Source organism: Accipiter gentilis, chromosome 30 (genome assembly GCF_929443795.1).
Source record: "Accipiter gentilis chromosome 30, bAccGen1.1, whole genome shotgun sequence".
Lineage (NCBI taxonomy): Eukaryota > Metazoa > Chordata > Aves > Accipitriformes > Accipitridae > Astur > Astur gentilis.
Genome location: NC_064909.1, coordinates 3,666,149 through 3,684,567, shown reverse-complemented (window position 1 = coordinate 3,684,567; position 18,419 = coordinate 3,666,149). Strand labels below are relative to the sequence as shown.

At 42.0% G+C, this 18,419-nt stretch overlaps 1 protein-coding gene across 1 annotated transcript in view; it reads right to left on the bottom strand.

The window, feature by feature from the left end:
• Positions 1–318: 318 nt before the first annotated feature.
• The window catches only part of PLB1 (phospholipase B1), an 83,165-nt gene continuing 65,064 nt past the window's right edge, over positions 319–18,419 (bottom strand). The window contains exons 47-58 of the mRNA XM_049833702.1: positions 17,484–17,542; positions 16,293–16,336; positions 14,941–15,040; positions 13,474–13,525; positions 11,510–11,590; positions 10,400–10,465; positions 9,755–9,849; positions 8,531–8,612; positions 7,076–7,180; positions 5,887–5,982; positions 1,720–1,794; positions 319–1,228 (exon numbers count right to left, since the gene is read on the bottom strand). Of these exons, the coding sequence (XP_049689659.1) occupies positions 1,007–1,228; positions 1,720–1,794; positions 5,887–5,982; positions 7,076–7,180; positions 8,531–8,612; positions 9,755–9,849; positions 10,400–10,465; positions 11,510–11,590; positions 13,474–13,525; positions 14,941–15,040; positions 16,293–16,336; positions 17,484–17,542 (1,077 nt within the window). The 3' untranslated portion in view covers positions 319–1,006. The remainder of the gene's footprint in view (positions 1,229–1,719; positions 1,795–5,886; positions 5,983–7,075; positions 7,181–8,530; positions 8,613–9,754; positions 9,850–10,399; positions 10,466–11,509; positions 11,591–13,473; positions 13,526–14,940; positions 15,041–16,292; positions 16,337–17,483; positions 17,543–18,419) is intronic.

Here is an 18,419-nt window from a genome sequence, read left to right as displayed (position 1 = left end):
AGTATATTCTGTACTAGTAGATCATATGCATTGACCTGCAAGTATAAAACAAGGAAAGTCTAATTTCCAGGAATGACCTCCTCTGAAGTCCTGATCAGAATTTTGAAAAAACTTTGGAAATTCTTCCTTGGAGAACAGCCATGGAGACTCCAGTCTGGGAGACCTGAACACACCACAGGTCCTATAAGAACCATTCAGCCAGGCTAGGTTGCCAGTCAGGTACCTCATTTTTGTTTAGACCTCCTACTGCATGCTAGTGAAGAGATTTCCTCCTTCACAAGAAGAGTCATTCTGGAACAAGCTGCTGTACAGCAGTGGGCAGGAGGACACAGGGCTGCCCTTGGCTCTTTAGCCCTGGAGGGGGAGTGATGTGCATGGCCCAGGCCCACACCAGTCCCAGACAGAGCGAGCCTGGAGTTCAAGGCAGTGGAGAAGGTGCAGTTATTCTAGCTGTGCTGCCCAGCACTGCACCAGGGATGCCACACGGATGGTCCAGGTTACTCAGAAGTTGGCTTAAAGATGTTTCCATGACATGGTACTTCCCTGTGTAGAAATGATCTTGCTGAATCTAACATGTGGAATTGCAGCTTTTCTTTTTTATCTCAGTTACCTTGCTATTGGGGAATACCAGGTCACAATCATGGACTTGTATCTAACATTTTATATACAGTTTTATAAGAAAAAAGGGCAGATGCACAATCAAGGTGCCAAGATGCATGAATGAGTTTTCTCACTTCATGCAAGCAATTGACATCCTGAGTAATATTCATGAAATGGAGAATTGCATCCCAGAATGAAAAAGCTTTATCACTTTGAACTTCATCCTCCACTTGACTGATCTGCAGACGCTAACTCTACTGTACATTTCTGATCAAGATTATTGGGCCCCAAAATCCCCAACTTAACCAAGGAGCTTCATTTATATCCAAAAGCTTTTTATTCTGCTGGTCTCTGTGTCATACCAGAGAGCAGCCTCAGCAGAGATCGATGTTTGTTCCACTTGGCTTTACAGAGATGTCGTTTTAATGTTCTTTTCTGCATCAGTCTCATGTTGGTGCCTCTTGGCTCTTCTTCCTGACACAAGCCAGATGAGTAAAGAACCGGCCAGGACTCCAGCTACTGCAGCCACAATGACAGCCCAGTAGGGGACTGAAGGTTTGGTTTTCTCCAAGTTGAGATCTGAATTTCTGAATCCACTGTTTCTCAGTGTGGAAAGAAAGGGTTTCTCCTACAAAGGGAGAACAAAGGTTTTACTGACCACAGACCACTCAACAGGCAGCATTCAGACAATATGCCATCACCCCTTCCCAGAGAAGAACTGTCAATCTTTAGAAAGACTATCAGCTGTTTCTGCCTTCTGTCTACCTTAGCTCAAACTCTTTCCTGCCCTATTGCCTGAAAGTTCCTAGAACAAAAAAAAAAAACAAACCATCTCAGAGAGCAATGACATCATTTCCAAATTTATTTGATGCAGGCAACCAAATGGAAATATGTAGACCCATTAAAAATGGCTTAAATGAGAGGCTTTCCACTGCAGTGAGGATAATTTTTTTTGCATTAGATTTTAAGTAGATTTTCCTGTGTGTAACAAAACAGGAGTATATTTTAGCTATTCAAAAGTCTTCACAAAGACCTCTTTTAAAGAATTTTACCAGTAAGAAGAAAGGAGGAAAATATAACTGGTTAAAGGAGAGTATGGACATCTTGGCCTTTACTTACTGGATTTGGACACTTAAGTTTTGATCTGTCATGGGTAAAGTTGTTGTAAGTCTGCTTTTCACCAACTGGCTCCAACTGAAGAAGAGAAAAGCAATAGTAAACATAATGATGATTTTTTTCCTCCTCAGACTCTCCTGACTTGGGGGGTGTTGTGGTTTAACCCCAGCCAGCAACAAAGCACCACGCAGCTGCTCACTAACTCCCCTCCCCACCCAGTGGGATGGGGGAGAAAATTGGGAAAAGAAGTAAAACTTGTGAGTTGAGATAAGAACAGTTTAATAGAACAGAAAAGAAGAAACTAATAATGATAATGATAACACTAATAAAATTACAACAGTAATAATAAAAGTATTGGAATGTACAAATGATGTGCAGTGCAATTGCTCACCACCTGCCGATTGACACCCAGTTAGTCCCCGAGCAGCGATTCCCCCACCCCCACGCCCCCCAGTTCCTATACTAGATGGGACGTCCCATGGTATGGAATACCACATTGGCCAGTTTGGGTCAGGTGCCCTGGCTGTGTCCTGTGCCAACTTCTTGTGCCCCTCCAGCTTTCTCGCTGGCTGGGCATGAGAAGCTAAAAAATCCTTGACTATAGTCTAACCAATACTGAGCAACAACTGAAAACATCAGTGTTATCAACATTCTTCGCATACTGAACTCAAAACATAGCACTGTACCAGCTACTAGGAAGACAATTAACTCTATCCCAGCTGAAACCAGGACAGGTGGTTACAACTTTTTATCCACTCTTTTGGTGCTTGCAGCAATGAAGAAATGTGGTGGAAGCTGCATCACAGAAAAGTTTCCAAACATTTTAACACTCATAAACTGAAGAAATTGAGAAGCTGATGCACTGCCTCCAGAAAAACTCCCTCAGGGAGCAAGGAAGAGGAGAAGCCTTTCCTCCTTTTGCACTGAGTGGAGGAGAAAGTAACTCTGAATACCACATACTTTAAATATTCTGCTAAAACAAAGTGGTTCACTATATACCCAGTTATCCCACGCACACATCTCAAATGACAGTATAAACCACAAAGGAAAAAAAAAAAAAAAGAATGGCAGATGTTAATTATGCTACTTAGCACAGTACTGAAAGAAAGATGCTTAGGTGTCACGGTGATGGAATTGACTTCAGAAATGATGTAGAGTTACAGAGACAGGATGAGACGGTGCCAACCTTTGCTGTCTTCACTCAGACAAGAAATTCCCTGTGAGTTTTAGCCAAGGCTGAGTTTGCAAGATTGCAAGAAGTGAGTTAAATAGAGCTTTTTATACTATCAGTTGTCAGCTAAGTTACAATAGCTGACCACAGGCTCACCCTGAGTCCATTTCAAACTCAAAATATGTCCAGGCTAATGGCATAGTATTTGTGGTTGGCTGGGAGCGCACATACCATCGGTTACCATAGTTAAGCTAGAGAATAGAGGTTTGCTCAAGTGTTTACAACTGTGTATGGACAAGCCTGAAGTAATGACTTCAGGATTAGCCCATAGAGAACTGCAGAGTTGCCATCCAGCACTTCTGGGAATAGAGCGCAGAGGAGTGCTGGAGCTTCTGCTATTGTCCACATGTGTATTTACTGTCCTCAAGTGATTAACGTGTCAGCTGCATGTTGGAGAGAAACAAAACCACAAGTCAAATACAACATGGAGAAAACAAATTCTATTCATAAGATTTCCATATGGAATCACTGGAAATACTTTCTCTCTCTAGTTCAGTTAAAGAAAAAAAAAGAAAAAAGGAAGTAGAGACTGAAAAATGTAAAGAGAGATGACTGCAGCAAAATGTGACCAGGGAAGGGAAGAAATCTAACAAGTAAAGAGAAGATGAGAAGCAAAACAAAATGCCAAGTTTTGCTGGTTGTCGTGGGGTACTGCTAGACTCATATAAGAGTCCTAACCACTTGGCCTGCCCACCAGCTAATGTTGTGAAGACTGAATTTGGTAGTTTTGTTGCATCTTAAAGGGAACAGCTCAGATTTTGATGTGATTATCTGCAAGATGTGTGGCTTATATCCTGTAGCATTCTGTCTGCAATACGACTGGGTGTTTTTAGAGAATTGTAATACTCCCTGTGTCAGGGCACTTGGTAAGGAGTTTGGCGCAGAGCCCAGACAAAGGACAATAAGGTGCAAAGTTCTGTAGCCAGCCATGCTTGCTTCATCTCTATGTGATCTGTTCCTCAGGGGCATTAGCTTCTGAGCTTTGAAGATGACAGTATACCCATGTCCATGAGCATACAGGGCAACTTCTGGAAGAAACACACAGCTCCTCTAAAGCATGTGGCAAACATGGAGGCAGAACACAAGCTAAACACATTGTCCGAGTGCTCTTCTCCTGGGCCAGGGAACCAATGAGGTGGATTTGGGACCAGTGGGAGCCCCTTAAGACCACAGAATCCTCTGACTTCAAAAAGCAGGAGCATACTTTGCTTTGCATGAAGCAAAAAGGGCAAAGAACATCATGGTGAGGAAGAGGCTCCTTCAGCCATCCCTGTCCCTGCATACCCACGTACTGGCCAGGCACAATCTGGCCCTTTACGTGTACTGACAAGAATCCATGTAATTTGGCCATAAGCCTAAAGCCTGCTGAGCTTTTCAGGGAACAGGGAAACAATACAGCCTTACAGTAAGCTTGCACAGCCTTGCCGTACATGGACTGCGAGTGAAAAGCAGGGATGTGTTACAAGAACTAAATTTAAATAGTAAACAGTAGAATCTTCATTTGGCATAGACTGACAGATCTCTGCAGAAGGGAATAGTTGCACTTCACATCAGTAAGAACCTGATCCCTGCCACCCCAGTAGAAAGCTTTGTGTCAATATTCTTACATGCATAGGAAATAGGTGACAGTCTGGATGGAATAAAACTCTGGTTGCATAGAAAAAGGACTGATGGGGATTCAGGAATGACTAATGGCCAATAGGAACACCATGTGGCAACAGAAAGCCAATTTAAGGCTACCATATGCCCAGTTACCCTCTCTTTTTCTTGAAACCTGCAGCCATGCTTAATTTGAATGTTTTCTGCACTTGCCTGGTATTTCTGGGCCACCATGAGCCCTCTTCAAGCTACTGCACAATGAAGCCTACCAGACTGCTGTCATTTGGAGTCCCAGAAAGGGAAGATGGAAAATAGACAGATTTGCTGTGCATGCACAAATCAATTATTCAGAGCATGGGCATGCACTATACGTCTACTGCTTTCTATAACCCTGGACTTACAGCTCATATGCTATACTGGGCAACTGCACAGATTTCTGCCATGCATTTCCCACTCCTTGTGCTAAAGTTCATTCTGAAGTATCCTGGATGTTTCTTATCTTGCTCAAGCCTTACTTAAACAAAAAAGAAATTCCCCTCCATTTATGCTTATTTCTTGTACAAACCAGGATACAGGATTTCTGCTACCACCATATGTTTGGGTACCGGTGTTTATGAGATAAGAGGAGGAAATTTTGCTGTGGCATGAAAATGCCATAGTCTTCCTTCCACCATGGGAAACATCATGGTTCTGAAAGCAAGTGTGACCTTGGAGCTAACAAGTCCAGCGTGTGCCTCTTACACACTCTTCCAGCACTGTTCAAAAACTATAATTTCCTCCAAAATGACAGAAGGAATATGACTGCAGGCAGAGGCATCATAGGTGTGATTTCAGTCCCCCATTAGTTTCAGTGACTCTGCTAGAATTGCTTCAGGTACTAGAGTGGGTGGTACAACATGTCCACACTATTAATGGCAGCAAAAATTCAATCATCACATGTATGTTTTCCTAATAAATCTAACAGAATTCACTGAAGAAGCGAAGCTCATTCAACATACATTTTAGGGAAACCTACAGGACTGAATGTTTAACTAGGCTGATTTTCTGCTTTAATATAAGTTATTTACCAAATAAGAAAGGAATTTTTCATTACATTAAGACTCTCAGGATTTCTCACTTTGAATGAGAAAAAGTCTTACGCTCTTTTATGCAACATGATTGCTTTGGATTGTATTCCTAAGAAATGCAGGCTGAGAAGGGTCTCAGTGTTGAGCAGACCCCCTCTTGTTAGGGTATCAATTTTATTTCTTGCTTACTGTTTTGTTTCAGACATCTTTCTCATGTTCTTTTGTAGGGACTTCTACCATAAACACATAAGGATCTCGGTCATAACCTCTTACCATGTTATTCCAGAGAGCCATGGCCATCTCGGCATAGCCTCTTACACTGAAATGAAAGCAGTCTGCAGCAAAGAAACTTAGATCTGGCTTGCCATTCTGCAATAAAAGCAAAAATTTATTTCTCAGCACATTTCAACCTTTGAGATCTGACATATTATATCTAATAGGGCACTGTACTTGGCATACCCACTTCACAATTTTGGTAAACTTCCTAAAGGCAGTGTGGGTATATTTTGACACTGCAAATAAACTTAGGTACTCCTAACTGTGGGCTGATTACTGCATCTTGAGAGCTTCTGTGTAATGCAGCCTGCTCAAGTTCACACAGCAATTTTCATAACAAACTTAAATTTGTCATTAAACCAACAGTCCCAGCTCTTATGTGGACTCTGCCATTGACCCACAATCCACCTCGCACAGAACTGATAGAAAACCGGTTGCATATTCTCACTTGTTAAACTTCCACAACTCAGACTCAGACTTACAACCTTTCAGGTGTTGAAATTTTGCTGAATTTCAGGCAGCAGTAAAAATTGCAGGCTTATCCAGCTGTGGTAAATGTCTTTCCTAGTGAAAATTTGCCTTATCAATATCAATATGGTAAACGTTCTTTGGACTTGAAAGCTGCCAGAACAAAATTGAGATGATATGACAAAAGAATCAGTATTATGCAAAACTGTGTGGTTTTGACCAGGATTCATGCTGAATATTTGTATCCCTAAATATACAGCATACATAATGCTAAAGCTGGAGAAAAGAAGGAGAATCAATGTTTGGCTTCAAAGGTTGCTTCTTGTTTCCAGGCTGGGATGAGCTAGGCATGCAAGTGCTCGTCTCCACGGGAAAGAAACCTGGACATACTCTGTAACCTAGATCAGAAGAAAATTGTGGTGAATGCCAACCAAGCCACCAACAGGGGAAGAGAAAGGGGAACCAACATGCAGTTTAAAAGAAGCCAGAAGGTGCTTAGGTTTAATGTGTGTACACTACAAATGATTCCTGAAGCCATTTTGGTTCACAGGCAACACAGTCTTTCCTGTCTTCTCCTCTGTCACTCATTGCAGGTTCCACCCTGTGCTGCTTGACCGTGCAAAGAGAAGAAAACACAGTTCTTGTGGCATGGATCTTACTGCCTTACAGAAATCAAGGTACTGGTCCTTGCATAATGGGAAAGAAAAACAGGACTTACGCTATCCAGGGGCAACAAAGTGTTTCGAAAAAAAGGCTGCATGACAATGGCAAAGTCCTCACGCTGTTCATAACGACCGCTGTTGATCAGCTGTGAGGCTTCAGCCTGTGTGGAGTTGCATGGTTGGAAACAGAAAAATTACTTACAAGGTTCTTCTAACATTTGTCAGCTATCAAAAACATGCATACTACACTTCTTTCAATGTAGGAACCCATAAATTGTTAGTATAAATCCAGCTGAATAGTATAAAGCAGTCCAGAGAACAGCTGAGAAAATAATTTGGTTCATGAAGAGATTTTCATGAGGAAAATGCACAGGAGCTAGGATAATTCAAAATGTAAAGTTGTTTAATCTTAAAAAAAAAAAAAAAGTACTTTGTACCTTACTTATAGAAGTCAGTGCTGCACAATCACAATGTGATTCAAATTTACAGAGAATTAAAAAAAGGAATAAGGCCAAGTTTTTTTAGAAGTGACAAATGAGTTCAGAAGGCCAACTTGAGACTGAAGTGTGCTTGATTTTTCAGAAAGGTATGCTTGAGGTCAAATAAAACTTAAGCATTGAAAAATCACCTGCTACTTTTGAAATCTATGGCAATAGTAATTCATACAGATAATAAAAACATCTAGTTACTTGCCAGCTTATAGGTAAATATTCTAATGCTTCTGGTCATATCTCAAAACACTCCTAACCTCACTTCCTTAGTTAAGGAAAACATCCCCCTGGGTGGGTTTATACAAGTATTTTCCAAGATGGGTTTTTTGAGCATTGTCAGATTCATCAAACAACATCCACTGCCAGAGCCAGAATAGGAGGACTGGAGAACATAATGTGAACAGATAGAGTGATTCCTGTATTCAAAGGATGGAATGATGCAAAAACCTTCTGCTCCAATAGCTATTTATAGCCTTTGTTAAATTTGAGTGAATCTTATGCCTGAGGCTATGAAAAGTTACTCTCAGATAGCAAGCTGACCCATGGTAAGCTATCTGCGTGTACACTCTCAGTCCACGGCAAAAGAAAGGAATATCAGGTTGGGTTAGTTCATTTTCTGTGCTAATTGTTACCACAAAGCAGCTAATGCAACATAATTTGTCACTCTTGCAGTGACATATTAACTCATGTGAGCTATTCATTGGATTCATAATGGACAAGCACATATCAGCTGAACAGCCATCATCAGGAGCTCCTCTTCAGCTGTCGAAACAGCAACGGGAAACCAAACCAGTCTTAATCTGCCTCCAGCTCAGAACCAAGGTCAAATCATAAAGTATAGAAAGATTTGTACTACTGCTAACTGGTTAGCTGGGTAGGGTTTTAGTTAGACTGTAGCCAAGCTTTTTCCCAGTCATCCCTCTCTGTCCTGCTGAGGATATGCATGAGAGGAAAGGCAGTGAGGGAAGCAATTCAAAAAGACACAAGTGAGGACGACCAGTTACGGAATCAAGGTATTACCTGAAAATCTCTGTTAACTCTCTTAATTTCTTGTAGTTCAGAAGAATTTTCCTTGGGGTTTAGGAAACATGGGCAAACATTCCTTCAATGAAAGAAATAGTAGAATTAAAAGCCAAGCTAGAATTATTCAGCAACGTGTGTTTGCTTCAAGAAGCTCAAAGCTCACATACTGAAGGAGATCCACTTCATTGGCTTAGAAATGGACAGATACTGCAGAAAAAAATCCCTACAGCTGGTTATTATTAAATTACCTGTCACAGCTGGTAATAGCTGCAGGATCCACAACTCTTGAGTCAAACACAAAAGTGTTTAGTATGTCACACATTAGCAGGAAATCACATGTGTTAGAATAAAAAAATCCAAACCCTACATATAGGCTTACAGCAGATTTTCAAAAATCTGGGGGTTTAAGGGTAGAAAAGGTAATTTTTTCATGTAGTCCTACTCCTTAGACCACTGTGTTTTGTTCTGTTATTCCCATGTCAAGAGGTAATAACTTGTGCTTCACTGAAATGCATCCTCTAAGAATGTGCTTGGAATGAATATGAAGACATCAAGAAGACAGTCAGTTCATTATTTTCCCTTCTAGTGTGTTCCAGCGGTTAATCACTTCTTTTATTAAAAATCTGTGCCTAACTTTATTTGAATTCATTAGGCATCAGCTTCCAGCCACTGGTCTTTGTTATACCTTTCTCTGCTAAAGAGGCTTTTCATGTCCATGCTGACTCCTGTAAAGGCACTGCTGCTTTCTTAAACAAGTCCCTCAGTCTTCTTTGAGTTAGGATTTTGGTCTCCTCCATTAGGCATGAAAAGCAGTTCCTGGTTGTACACTCTGCTGTATGCAGCCCAGCCTGCAGCATGAGTAATGCAGCACTGAATACAAGGAGAGGCATCAGGGATGTCAGCCTGTGCTGCTGAGCAGTGAATGGCTAAATGAAAAAGCTTTGAAGTTCAGTTGTACGGCAATTAGATGGTGACTTGTGCTGTGACATGCTGCCTTAGAGCTGAGAAGAAAAGTGATGACTCTGCTATCTACAGACGCATGCCTTCGAGCCGAAGTACTGGAAGAAGTAATAGAAAGTTGACGGGAACTAGAGTGTCAGGTAAACGCTGCAACAAAACTAGCTTGGAAAGCTCGGTGTAGATGTCCTACTGTAGAAGCAATTTAGACTGATCCAAAAAAATAGCACTTTAAAGGCAAAGACCTGCTTTGCTGTCACTTACTTTGCTGTCAAAGCGCACTCCGAAGAGCTTGCTGCTATGTGACGCAGTCCAGAAATCTCTAATATCTCCACCATGTTGACAAAGACTCTTGGGAGCTGCAAGGATTATAATAACCAGACATATCAAATCACAGAACATGATACCACTACAAAGTGAGAAAGAAGTGCCATCCGTAGGTCAGGGAGTCATTGCAAACTACACCAACTGCAACCAATGGCACGTGCAAGGATGATGTATAAAGGGAGGCGGAGACGTACAGTGGATGTCAGCTAAAAAATTCCCGGCAGCTAATACAAACTAGCTGAAACGCTGCTTCACTCCCTGGGGCAATTTCCATTTTCTCTAGGGTAAATGAAACTTTGTACAGTTCGTTTAGCCATCAAAACTGGCAGTAGGGTTGTACTATGTTTGGTCTGCAGCAAAAATGCTGTGAAACACACAGTTTTCCTGAAACTGCAGCCCGCTTTCTCAGGGTATTATCTAATACAGTTGTTGACATGCAGTGCTGAGGAGCAGTCTGACTCCACCTATTTGGAAGATGACCTTGTACAAAACAGGATCACTGACAGTCTATCAATCAGAGGTGAGAAAAACATTGGTGTGCTTGCCAGGAAAATAGCTTGCTAGGGTATCTTAAAAACTTACCTCCTCATACAAAATATCCAGAGTGTCCTGAAGGTGCTTTACATACTTTTGCACTGAATAGGCTTCCTGTGTAATTAGAATAAATAAATAAATAAATTGGATCAGTCTTCTTTCAGGAACCAAGATGTTTAATTGTTTTGCCTGAACAAAGGAGTCCACAGACTCTCTAGTTGCAAGGTGGTCCTTGAGAAGATATACCGACTCAATGCTCCTTTTTGCCTTCATTGGCAGATATATTTTCAGATCAAGAGGTTTACTGTCACATGTACACAGGTTATATAGTGCTTGTGTTTCCTTGTCACTAATATATTCCCTTAATCTCTGTAGAAAATCCCAAGGTATATAATAGTTCTTGGCAGAGTCTTTGCCTGCTGAATGACTACGTAAATCACGTTTTTGGATTTCATGTTTTCTTTTATGGGACCCAGACCAGACTAGTTTGCCTTATGAACAGAGCGATACCTTTTTGTTAAACTGCCAATCTGGGGAAATTGATATGGAGGCAGTCAGGCCCCACAAAACCCATAGGCAAAATGGCTTTGTGACTGTAGTTAGAGGTGTAGCTGTGGGGGCAATGGCTATGGGCAGCAGCCTCTAAAGGAAAAAGACCCAAACTGAGAGAACAGTCCCTGGTCATTTCAATGAGCTGGGGTCCAAACCCCCAGTTTGTGCCACAGGAACCTTTTCAGAGGGGATGGAGACTGACAGCTAGATGAAAGATATCTTTTTCACTATAATTTCTTTTGGTGTAATTCTGAAGCAAGAATCAGGCATCCTTAGCAATTATTGCATGGAGACACTTTCCAGAATAAAACTTCACTTGTGTCCCCATAACAACATGTCTAAGACACCATGCTGTCTCGATTGCTTTGTCCAGTTAAGCTGGGAGAGCTCTTCAGTTTATCCTTCATGTTTTGTTCAGTATGGGGCAGGTTGCTTGTTCTTAAGTAAAACTATGCGCTTGTTTCTGATACAATACAGATGAAAGGAACAGGACTTCTAAGTGCTTTTTAAACAAAGTGGAACTTTGCTCACTGAGAAAGGTTATATTTCCAGGGCTGGTCACCTCCCAAGTGCTTGGATGAGCATGCCTAATTGAGAGATACAAACCTCATCCAAGCAGTACTGGCATAGGTCGTTGCCTCCAACAAGGACAGTGATCAGCTTCCAGTCTTCCTTGAAGTTAATTTTCTAGTAGCACAAAAATAAACAGATTGCAGCATCCATTGCTTGGGCATGCAGAGGTAACATTCACAAATGGGGCTAAACAGGGTACAGACAGCATGGCAGAGCAGAGAAAGGAGGCACGCTGAGTTAAGTTGGCAAAAGAAAAGCATCTGTCCAGGGGGGAAACGTGAAGTGTTTGCTAGTGTAGCTGCAATTCACCTTGGCTTTTGTAAGGAAATTCCCTTCAGCAGACAAGACCTGTCAGGGTAGCCAAGCATGGAGATGTGTTTGTGGCAGCAAGCATGCCTAAATGAATGTTAGCGTCAGGACAGGGACAGACAGGAGAGATTTGCCAGCCATGGCTGAACACTGGAGGCAGCATGGGGACGAAGCAGTGTGGGAGTGGATACTGAAGTGACTCATGGACCTGTGGAATGGGAGCTGCTGGGGATCCCTGCCAGCTGGGCAAGTATTACCCCATGGCCAGGAGGGGCAAAGGGCACCCCAGGGAACAGGCAGCTGGATTAAAATAGAGGAGTCCAGGAGGCTGGCGACTTCACTGAGCTCATATAAGGGCAGCTGCAGCATCCACGTCACCGCAAGCTAACAATAGACACTGCTGAGAGCTGGATCTCATCAAAACATTTTGTAACGTTCAGTACAAATAAAGGAATCAAAGACAACTATTTTTAGTGTGGTGCATTTACATAACAAACATCTGCAAAAAGTTCCCACAAATAGAGGAAGGGCCTGGGAATCACCCACAGATCTGAATTCTCCTTCTTAACCAGCACTTTGCTTGGAAAGCCTTTCATGAAGAGCCAAAGTACAGCAGGGACTTCCCCCCCTCCTCTTTTTAAAGTTGCATAAAAAGCAGTGAATAAAACAGAGCTCCAGAGCCATGTACTATTTTATTGAAGAACCATGCCAGTTCCTTTCACTCTGCCAAACAATTGGTAATGCAGAGTAACTGACAGTGGGGTTAGCATGCAGCATCCATCAAGAGTGCTGGCACAGAGAGACACATGCTTTGACAAATCCTGCTTATTCATTACCTTCCTCTCCCATTCAGCCTGAGCCAAGGAGCACCAGGCACTCCTGTTCCCTTACAGGGTGCTCTCCCTGAACCAACAGCTCACACCCAGACAGTCATCCGCTCCAATTCAGCCAACACTTAGAGCAGGGCAGCCTTAGTTTTCTCCCAGATTTCCTCCCCCCACCCTAAACTTCAGCAGCAGCCACTGAATTAAAAGTGAGTTGCCTGTTTCCTGCCCTTTGTAGCCCTTGGTGGAGCTGGCACAACAGGCTGGTCCACAATACTAGATCCCCTACTTAATTCCCTAAAAGCTTGTGGCATGACAGGGATTCACCTAACCCTGAGGTTTCTGGCCACTAATTAATCACTTGCCTGTTCAGAACCAGGGTTTCAGAGGGCTAATCTCCTGGGAAGACTTCAGTTGTCCCCCTTCCCAGTATTACCATTTCTCAGACCCAAGGGTGAATAGTGTGATTCATATTGGTCACCAGGTGCCTGCTCCAGCGATTTTACTCTCAGCTTTTATGACCTCCACTTTGAATGCTGCTGCTCAAGCAAGTCGTCCTCTGATCTCCCCAGAGCCTTCTGATCTCTCCTTTTTCTCACTACCATCCTTACAACCCTTGGCTGCACTGCATCCTACATTAGTCTCTGCCTTGTGTGTTTGCATCTTACCTGCATGGATTTGTACAGGTAAATTATCATCTCCTAAAGGCTAATCCCAGGCACATTCATCTTGGAAGGCACACCAGAGACAAGGACACTGACTTTTCTTCCATCAGTAAAGCACTCTTCACTACTCAAGCATCCCATCAAAGTCATCTCCCAGAGACCAAGGGAGCATTGAGGGGTGGCCCGAAGCGCCACTTACCGAGCTGCTTCTCATTAGTTCCACCAATTCGCGTGCTTGGGCTGACATATTACTGTAGAGAGAGGACAGAAGCATTTTAGATGCATGCTCTGAAAGCACATCATCTTCTTGCTCTCCCACTCCTCATTTCAGGGAATCTTAGGATCACCAGAAATCAGTACACAGAAAGTGATGCCTCAAAAGGACAGGCAAACATAGAAGGACCAAGATCAGCAGCAGTTGCACAAGTGAATAATCTGATCTGAAAGGGCTTCAGCTAGGATGGCTGCCAAGTGGCAGGCAACTGGGATGAATTCCTCCCATCTCAGAGTTGGCTTAAGTGTGTTTTGTTTGAAGAAAACCATTAATACCCAGATGCACAGAAATGTTTAGTTGCATAACTCCCTTCAAAATCTAGTGGGGGAATTTGTTACTTACACAGAAGCTGGGCATCTAACCAGCCTTCCTGATCTGGCCTTAAATTCCTACGGCTTATCTTATTGCTGCAAGATATTTCTTACACTGTGGAACTGCCAGCCTGGAGAGTCCCAGTCCAGCTCTGGGCAGGATGCAACGTCCATGGAGCAAAGCACAAACCATGCTGAGACACCAGCTGGAAACTTGAGCTCCTGATATACTAGCATGAGACTGTGCTTAAGCTAATTAGCCCTGCCTCTCTCCAGCAGCTACACAAATGCAACTACATTATTTGCGCTCTCAGAACCATACCGATTGCCCTAGTCTTTGGTCAAGGTACCCACAAATATTTAGTAGCTACACAGGCTTTGCTACCTGTCCTGAAACTCTCTTGCAGTAAATTTAATGACTGTTAAAGGTGTCACAAAGTCTTGGAAACAAATTCCATGAGTATTCATAGAGCAGGCATAACATATGCAATGCAAACTCTTTCACATTTTGGTTCTTAACAGACTACTAGAGCTTTTCTTCAGGAGGAGAAAGGAATTAATTCACAGCTGCTCATTCTGTTCTTTTTCTTTGCACTGCAAACATGGATAGTTTTTAATGCCATTAGGGTAGCAGTGGGCTTCCATTTGTTAGTTTGAGGCACATTTCCCAGAAATCAAGGAATAAAGGAGAGATGGTCATTAATTTTTTCTCATTACAGATATGGCCTGATAGTGAATCAGGGACCTGCATACCGAAGGCTGGTAAGAAAAAGGTACTGGTAGAATTAGAAGCATAACTAAGACACTGGCTTGGAAATTGTGGGTAGAGGTTAAATGGAGAAAGGAAGTTTCTCTTTGTCTTTAATTTAGAAAAAGATACAAATAAATCCCCCAAATATTGAATTTAAATACTATTTTAAATAAATAAATAAATAAATAAATAAAAAACATCAGACCACAGAAATGTGCTCAATACAAGTAGGTCATCAGTATTAACTCAACCTTAACATGCAGTTCAAAGATGATCTGCCAGTCTATCAGTTCTCACCCCTTGCCCTTTCTCAGTTATGCTTGTGCTTACCATGCTGTGGCACCTCTCTCTGCAACATTGAACCCAGCTGTTTCCTTCGAGCTGCCAGTGGAGAAGCCAAAGAGGTTTGGATTGAATTTTTTCAAGATATCTTAAAAAAAAAGAAAACACAGTGTTTAATCTTCCACAGTACAACTGGCAATAATGCCTCCTGCAGAACTGCAAGCCAATTGAGTGGTAAGAATATAGACCTTGGTTTTCCCCTCATTCACTGTGACCTTACAGAAGCTATAGACACACCTGCCTTGGAGACTTCAGTTACTGTCCAAACTTCAGCACTGCAACTGTTTCTCTTCGTGGTCTCAAGAAGCCAGAGTCTGGCAGCCCAGGAGGTGCACAGGTCCCAGGCAACTCACCAGTCTTGAATTTGAGTGCCAGAGTAATCACCGTTACTTTCCTTCATGTACCAGGAGCAGATGCTCTGAATGTGGCCCTCTACCTCCCACTCCTCCAGCTACCCATCAAGATAATAATATTTATTGCAGAGAAGTGAATTTTATTCATATTTCTAGATTTCACCAAAACGCTCAGTGGGGAAGCATGGTGTCTGAAAACTGTTATTGTTACTGTGTCTGTAGTGCTGCCTGAAACCTCTTTATAGAGTCTCATTTATAATGCATTAATGAAATGCACCTTCTATTTTTCTTTAAACACAGCAATGTGCATGGTACGAGACAAAGCATAACACATTTTATTACCAATGATGTCAGGTATTGTCAAACTGCTCCACAGCGTGGATCACATACAAATAGATGAACCATTGTGAACAAAGTCCCCTCCAATTTATGGTCATGCTGACCACTTACTGGTTTCTATGGCAACTACAGGGACTGATTACATAGAACACTCAGACGAGAAATTTATAGTATTTTTAGATTTTTTTCAGTGCAATGTAGTAATTTGAAATCATCAGGAGGAACCATAACTTTGTCAACAACACTGTCTGGATGGACCACTAATTGTTTTATAACCCTGCATTTGCCCATAACTATTACAGTCAGTCACTGGAAAACACAAAATGAAACGAGGGAGGAGCAGGTCTGCCATGAACTTCTGTCACCTTCAGCACATTTACTCCTAATCATTTCTGTCAAAAGGACAATACACAATCACATGCAGGTCCTGTGATGTGGAGGGGCTGAATCAACTTTACAGGTAGTCAGGCCAGTCTGGGTTTCGGCTGTGACTCACATGAACTGCTCATATCCACAATAGATGGGCATCCCCCACTGTTCGCAAGGAAAGCATGATCATTTCCAGATGCTTCCTAGCATCCACTTAGACTACTTTCAGAGTAATACCCACCTTTCGCTTTTCTCACATTGATTTTCCAGGATACTCACTGGGTAAAGTAGTCTGTGTCTCTAGGGTCCCATCACCTCCAATACTACAAAGGGAAAGAACAAAATCATCAAGTACAGTTAATCCTGCAACCATCTGTCTTATTGTCACCATATGTTGCTGTAGCAGCCCAGGAAGGTTAAAAAAAAAAAAAAAAAAAAAAAAAGACTAACCTCAAACAGGACTAAGAAGATAAACCACAAGAATTCAGGGAAAGTACTGAAAGGAGATTTCACATTAAATCAAGCAGGGCATCAGCTAAGATCGAGACTGGGAATAAAGCATACTGGGAGAACTGATTTTTCATATAGACATGCTGGGATGCCCATCACAGAAACGTGTGTTTCCTCACTGAAGTTGCTCTGCGTGACCTTGCTGAAAGTACATTTGTATGCAGTTATGCATAGAAGAGATATTGCTCATTAACCACCTATCTGGGATTCTGCAATGTTCATTATTAAAAGACCCTCTGCCTCTACCATTCAAAACTTGTCTGTGGGCATAGCCAATACATTCTTATACCACTTCTGGCAGCCCCTCCTGAAGATACCTATGCCTGCAGATACATACAAGGGGGGAAAAAAAGGATGAAGAAAAGAATGTATACATGCGCACAGGCTTATCAACTGTACTTCTGCCCATATGAAGTAGGCAGTTTCCTTCCACTCTAGCATGGATATTGAGATTCATACCCACTCTGACAGGTATTGTCTTTGTCCACTTTGCAACAGCAAAGATGTTTGGGACATCTTCAGTGAATATGCATGCAGTGCTCTCACTATGTTCATGCCAATCCACAGTCACTCAGACTCTCTAGCATTAGACACCGCATTAGATAATCACAGCAACATCAATATTTTGAATAAACTCCAGAGAGCCTAGCAAAAGGCTAAAAGAATTCACTCAATAATCCAGTAGTCAGACACAGAGGACCATGCTTGTAGCAAACAGGTCTGGTTAAAAAAAAGAAGCAACAAAAAACCCACACAAAATCAAACACAAAATATCCCCACATGAATAATTCCCTTTCTCTTCTAGTCCTGACTCCTCCAATCCTTACCAAGCAATACTTGCTCTCAGCATCCTACCCCTGCATTTACATACTGAAGTATGTAACTACACAACCAGGTGACCCACAATTTTAACTGTATCTGTGGACAAAAATAGAGAAACAGAAAATTGAGCATTTTCACCTCCAGGAAAGTCCCCTCCAGTCTGTTTGTAGGTCAGTTGCTTTAGCTCCTACTGCAGTCTGGAAAGAATGGAAAGAATAATTCACAAAAAAAGTGCTACAAGTTTAGGTAAGACAGACATCACGATTTGAAAGTGCTGAAGCATTTTGGTAACTTTAATCTGCATCCAGTCAAGCTTTTGCAATATCCCAGTTTTAGCATAAATGGTCCACGTCCTTCTTCACCACCACACACTGGCCTCTGGGCAGCCCTGCATGTCCTGTGCTTCAAATTCACAGGCTTCTCCTCATGTACAGAAGCAGCTCATCTAGATAGTAGAGCGTGGAGCATCAGAGGAAATATAGTCCAGGCAGAAGACATCAGACTCTAAGGTCAAGGATATAAGGCTTTAGAACTACTGCTCTAATATGTTTTAGCAATGCAATGGGATCCAGATTAGCAGCAATGGACCCAGATTAACATCAACAGCTTTGTATTTCTTTGGATTTTTCTCATAGAAAATACTTCATCCTGGCATTTCCTGAAGAAAGCCGATTTTGAGAGACTTAATAATCCAGGAAAAAAACCCCCAAAAAACAAAAACAAAAAACCAAAACACAGATGAAAAATTCCCAGCCAGTTTTAGCTGTAAATAAATCAGCAGAGGTGCTGCTTTTAATCTGCCAAGAAAACAAATCGTTGGTGTAAAATCCACTTTTCCTTTGCTGGACCCACTCTGCTAGTCTAACACACAGACTTGATGAGGTGTAGGCAGGATTTTTTTTTTTGCCAATACAGATAAGCATGTTGACATATCTATTGCTTTCACTGTTCATTGGTGCTCAGAAGTCAGAGAGATGCATTCTAGCCAGAGACATGACTAAATTGCTCAATGTTTCATTAATCTCCAACTGCATCTAGACTGAGAACAGCCTTCCTGCAGTGTGAACTTTAATA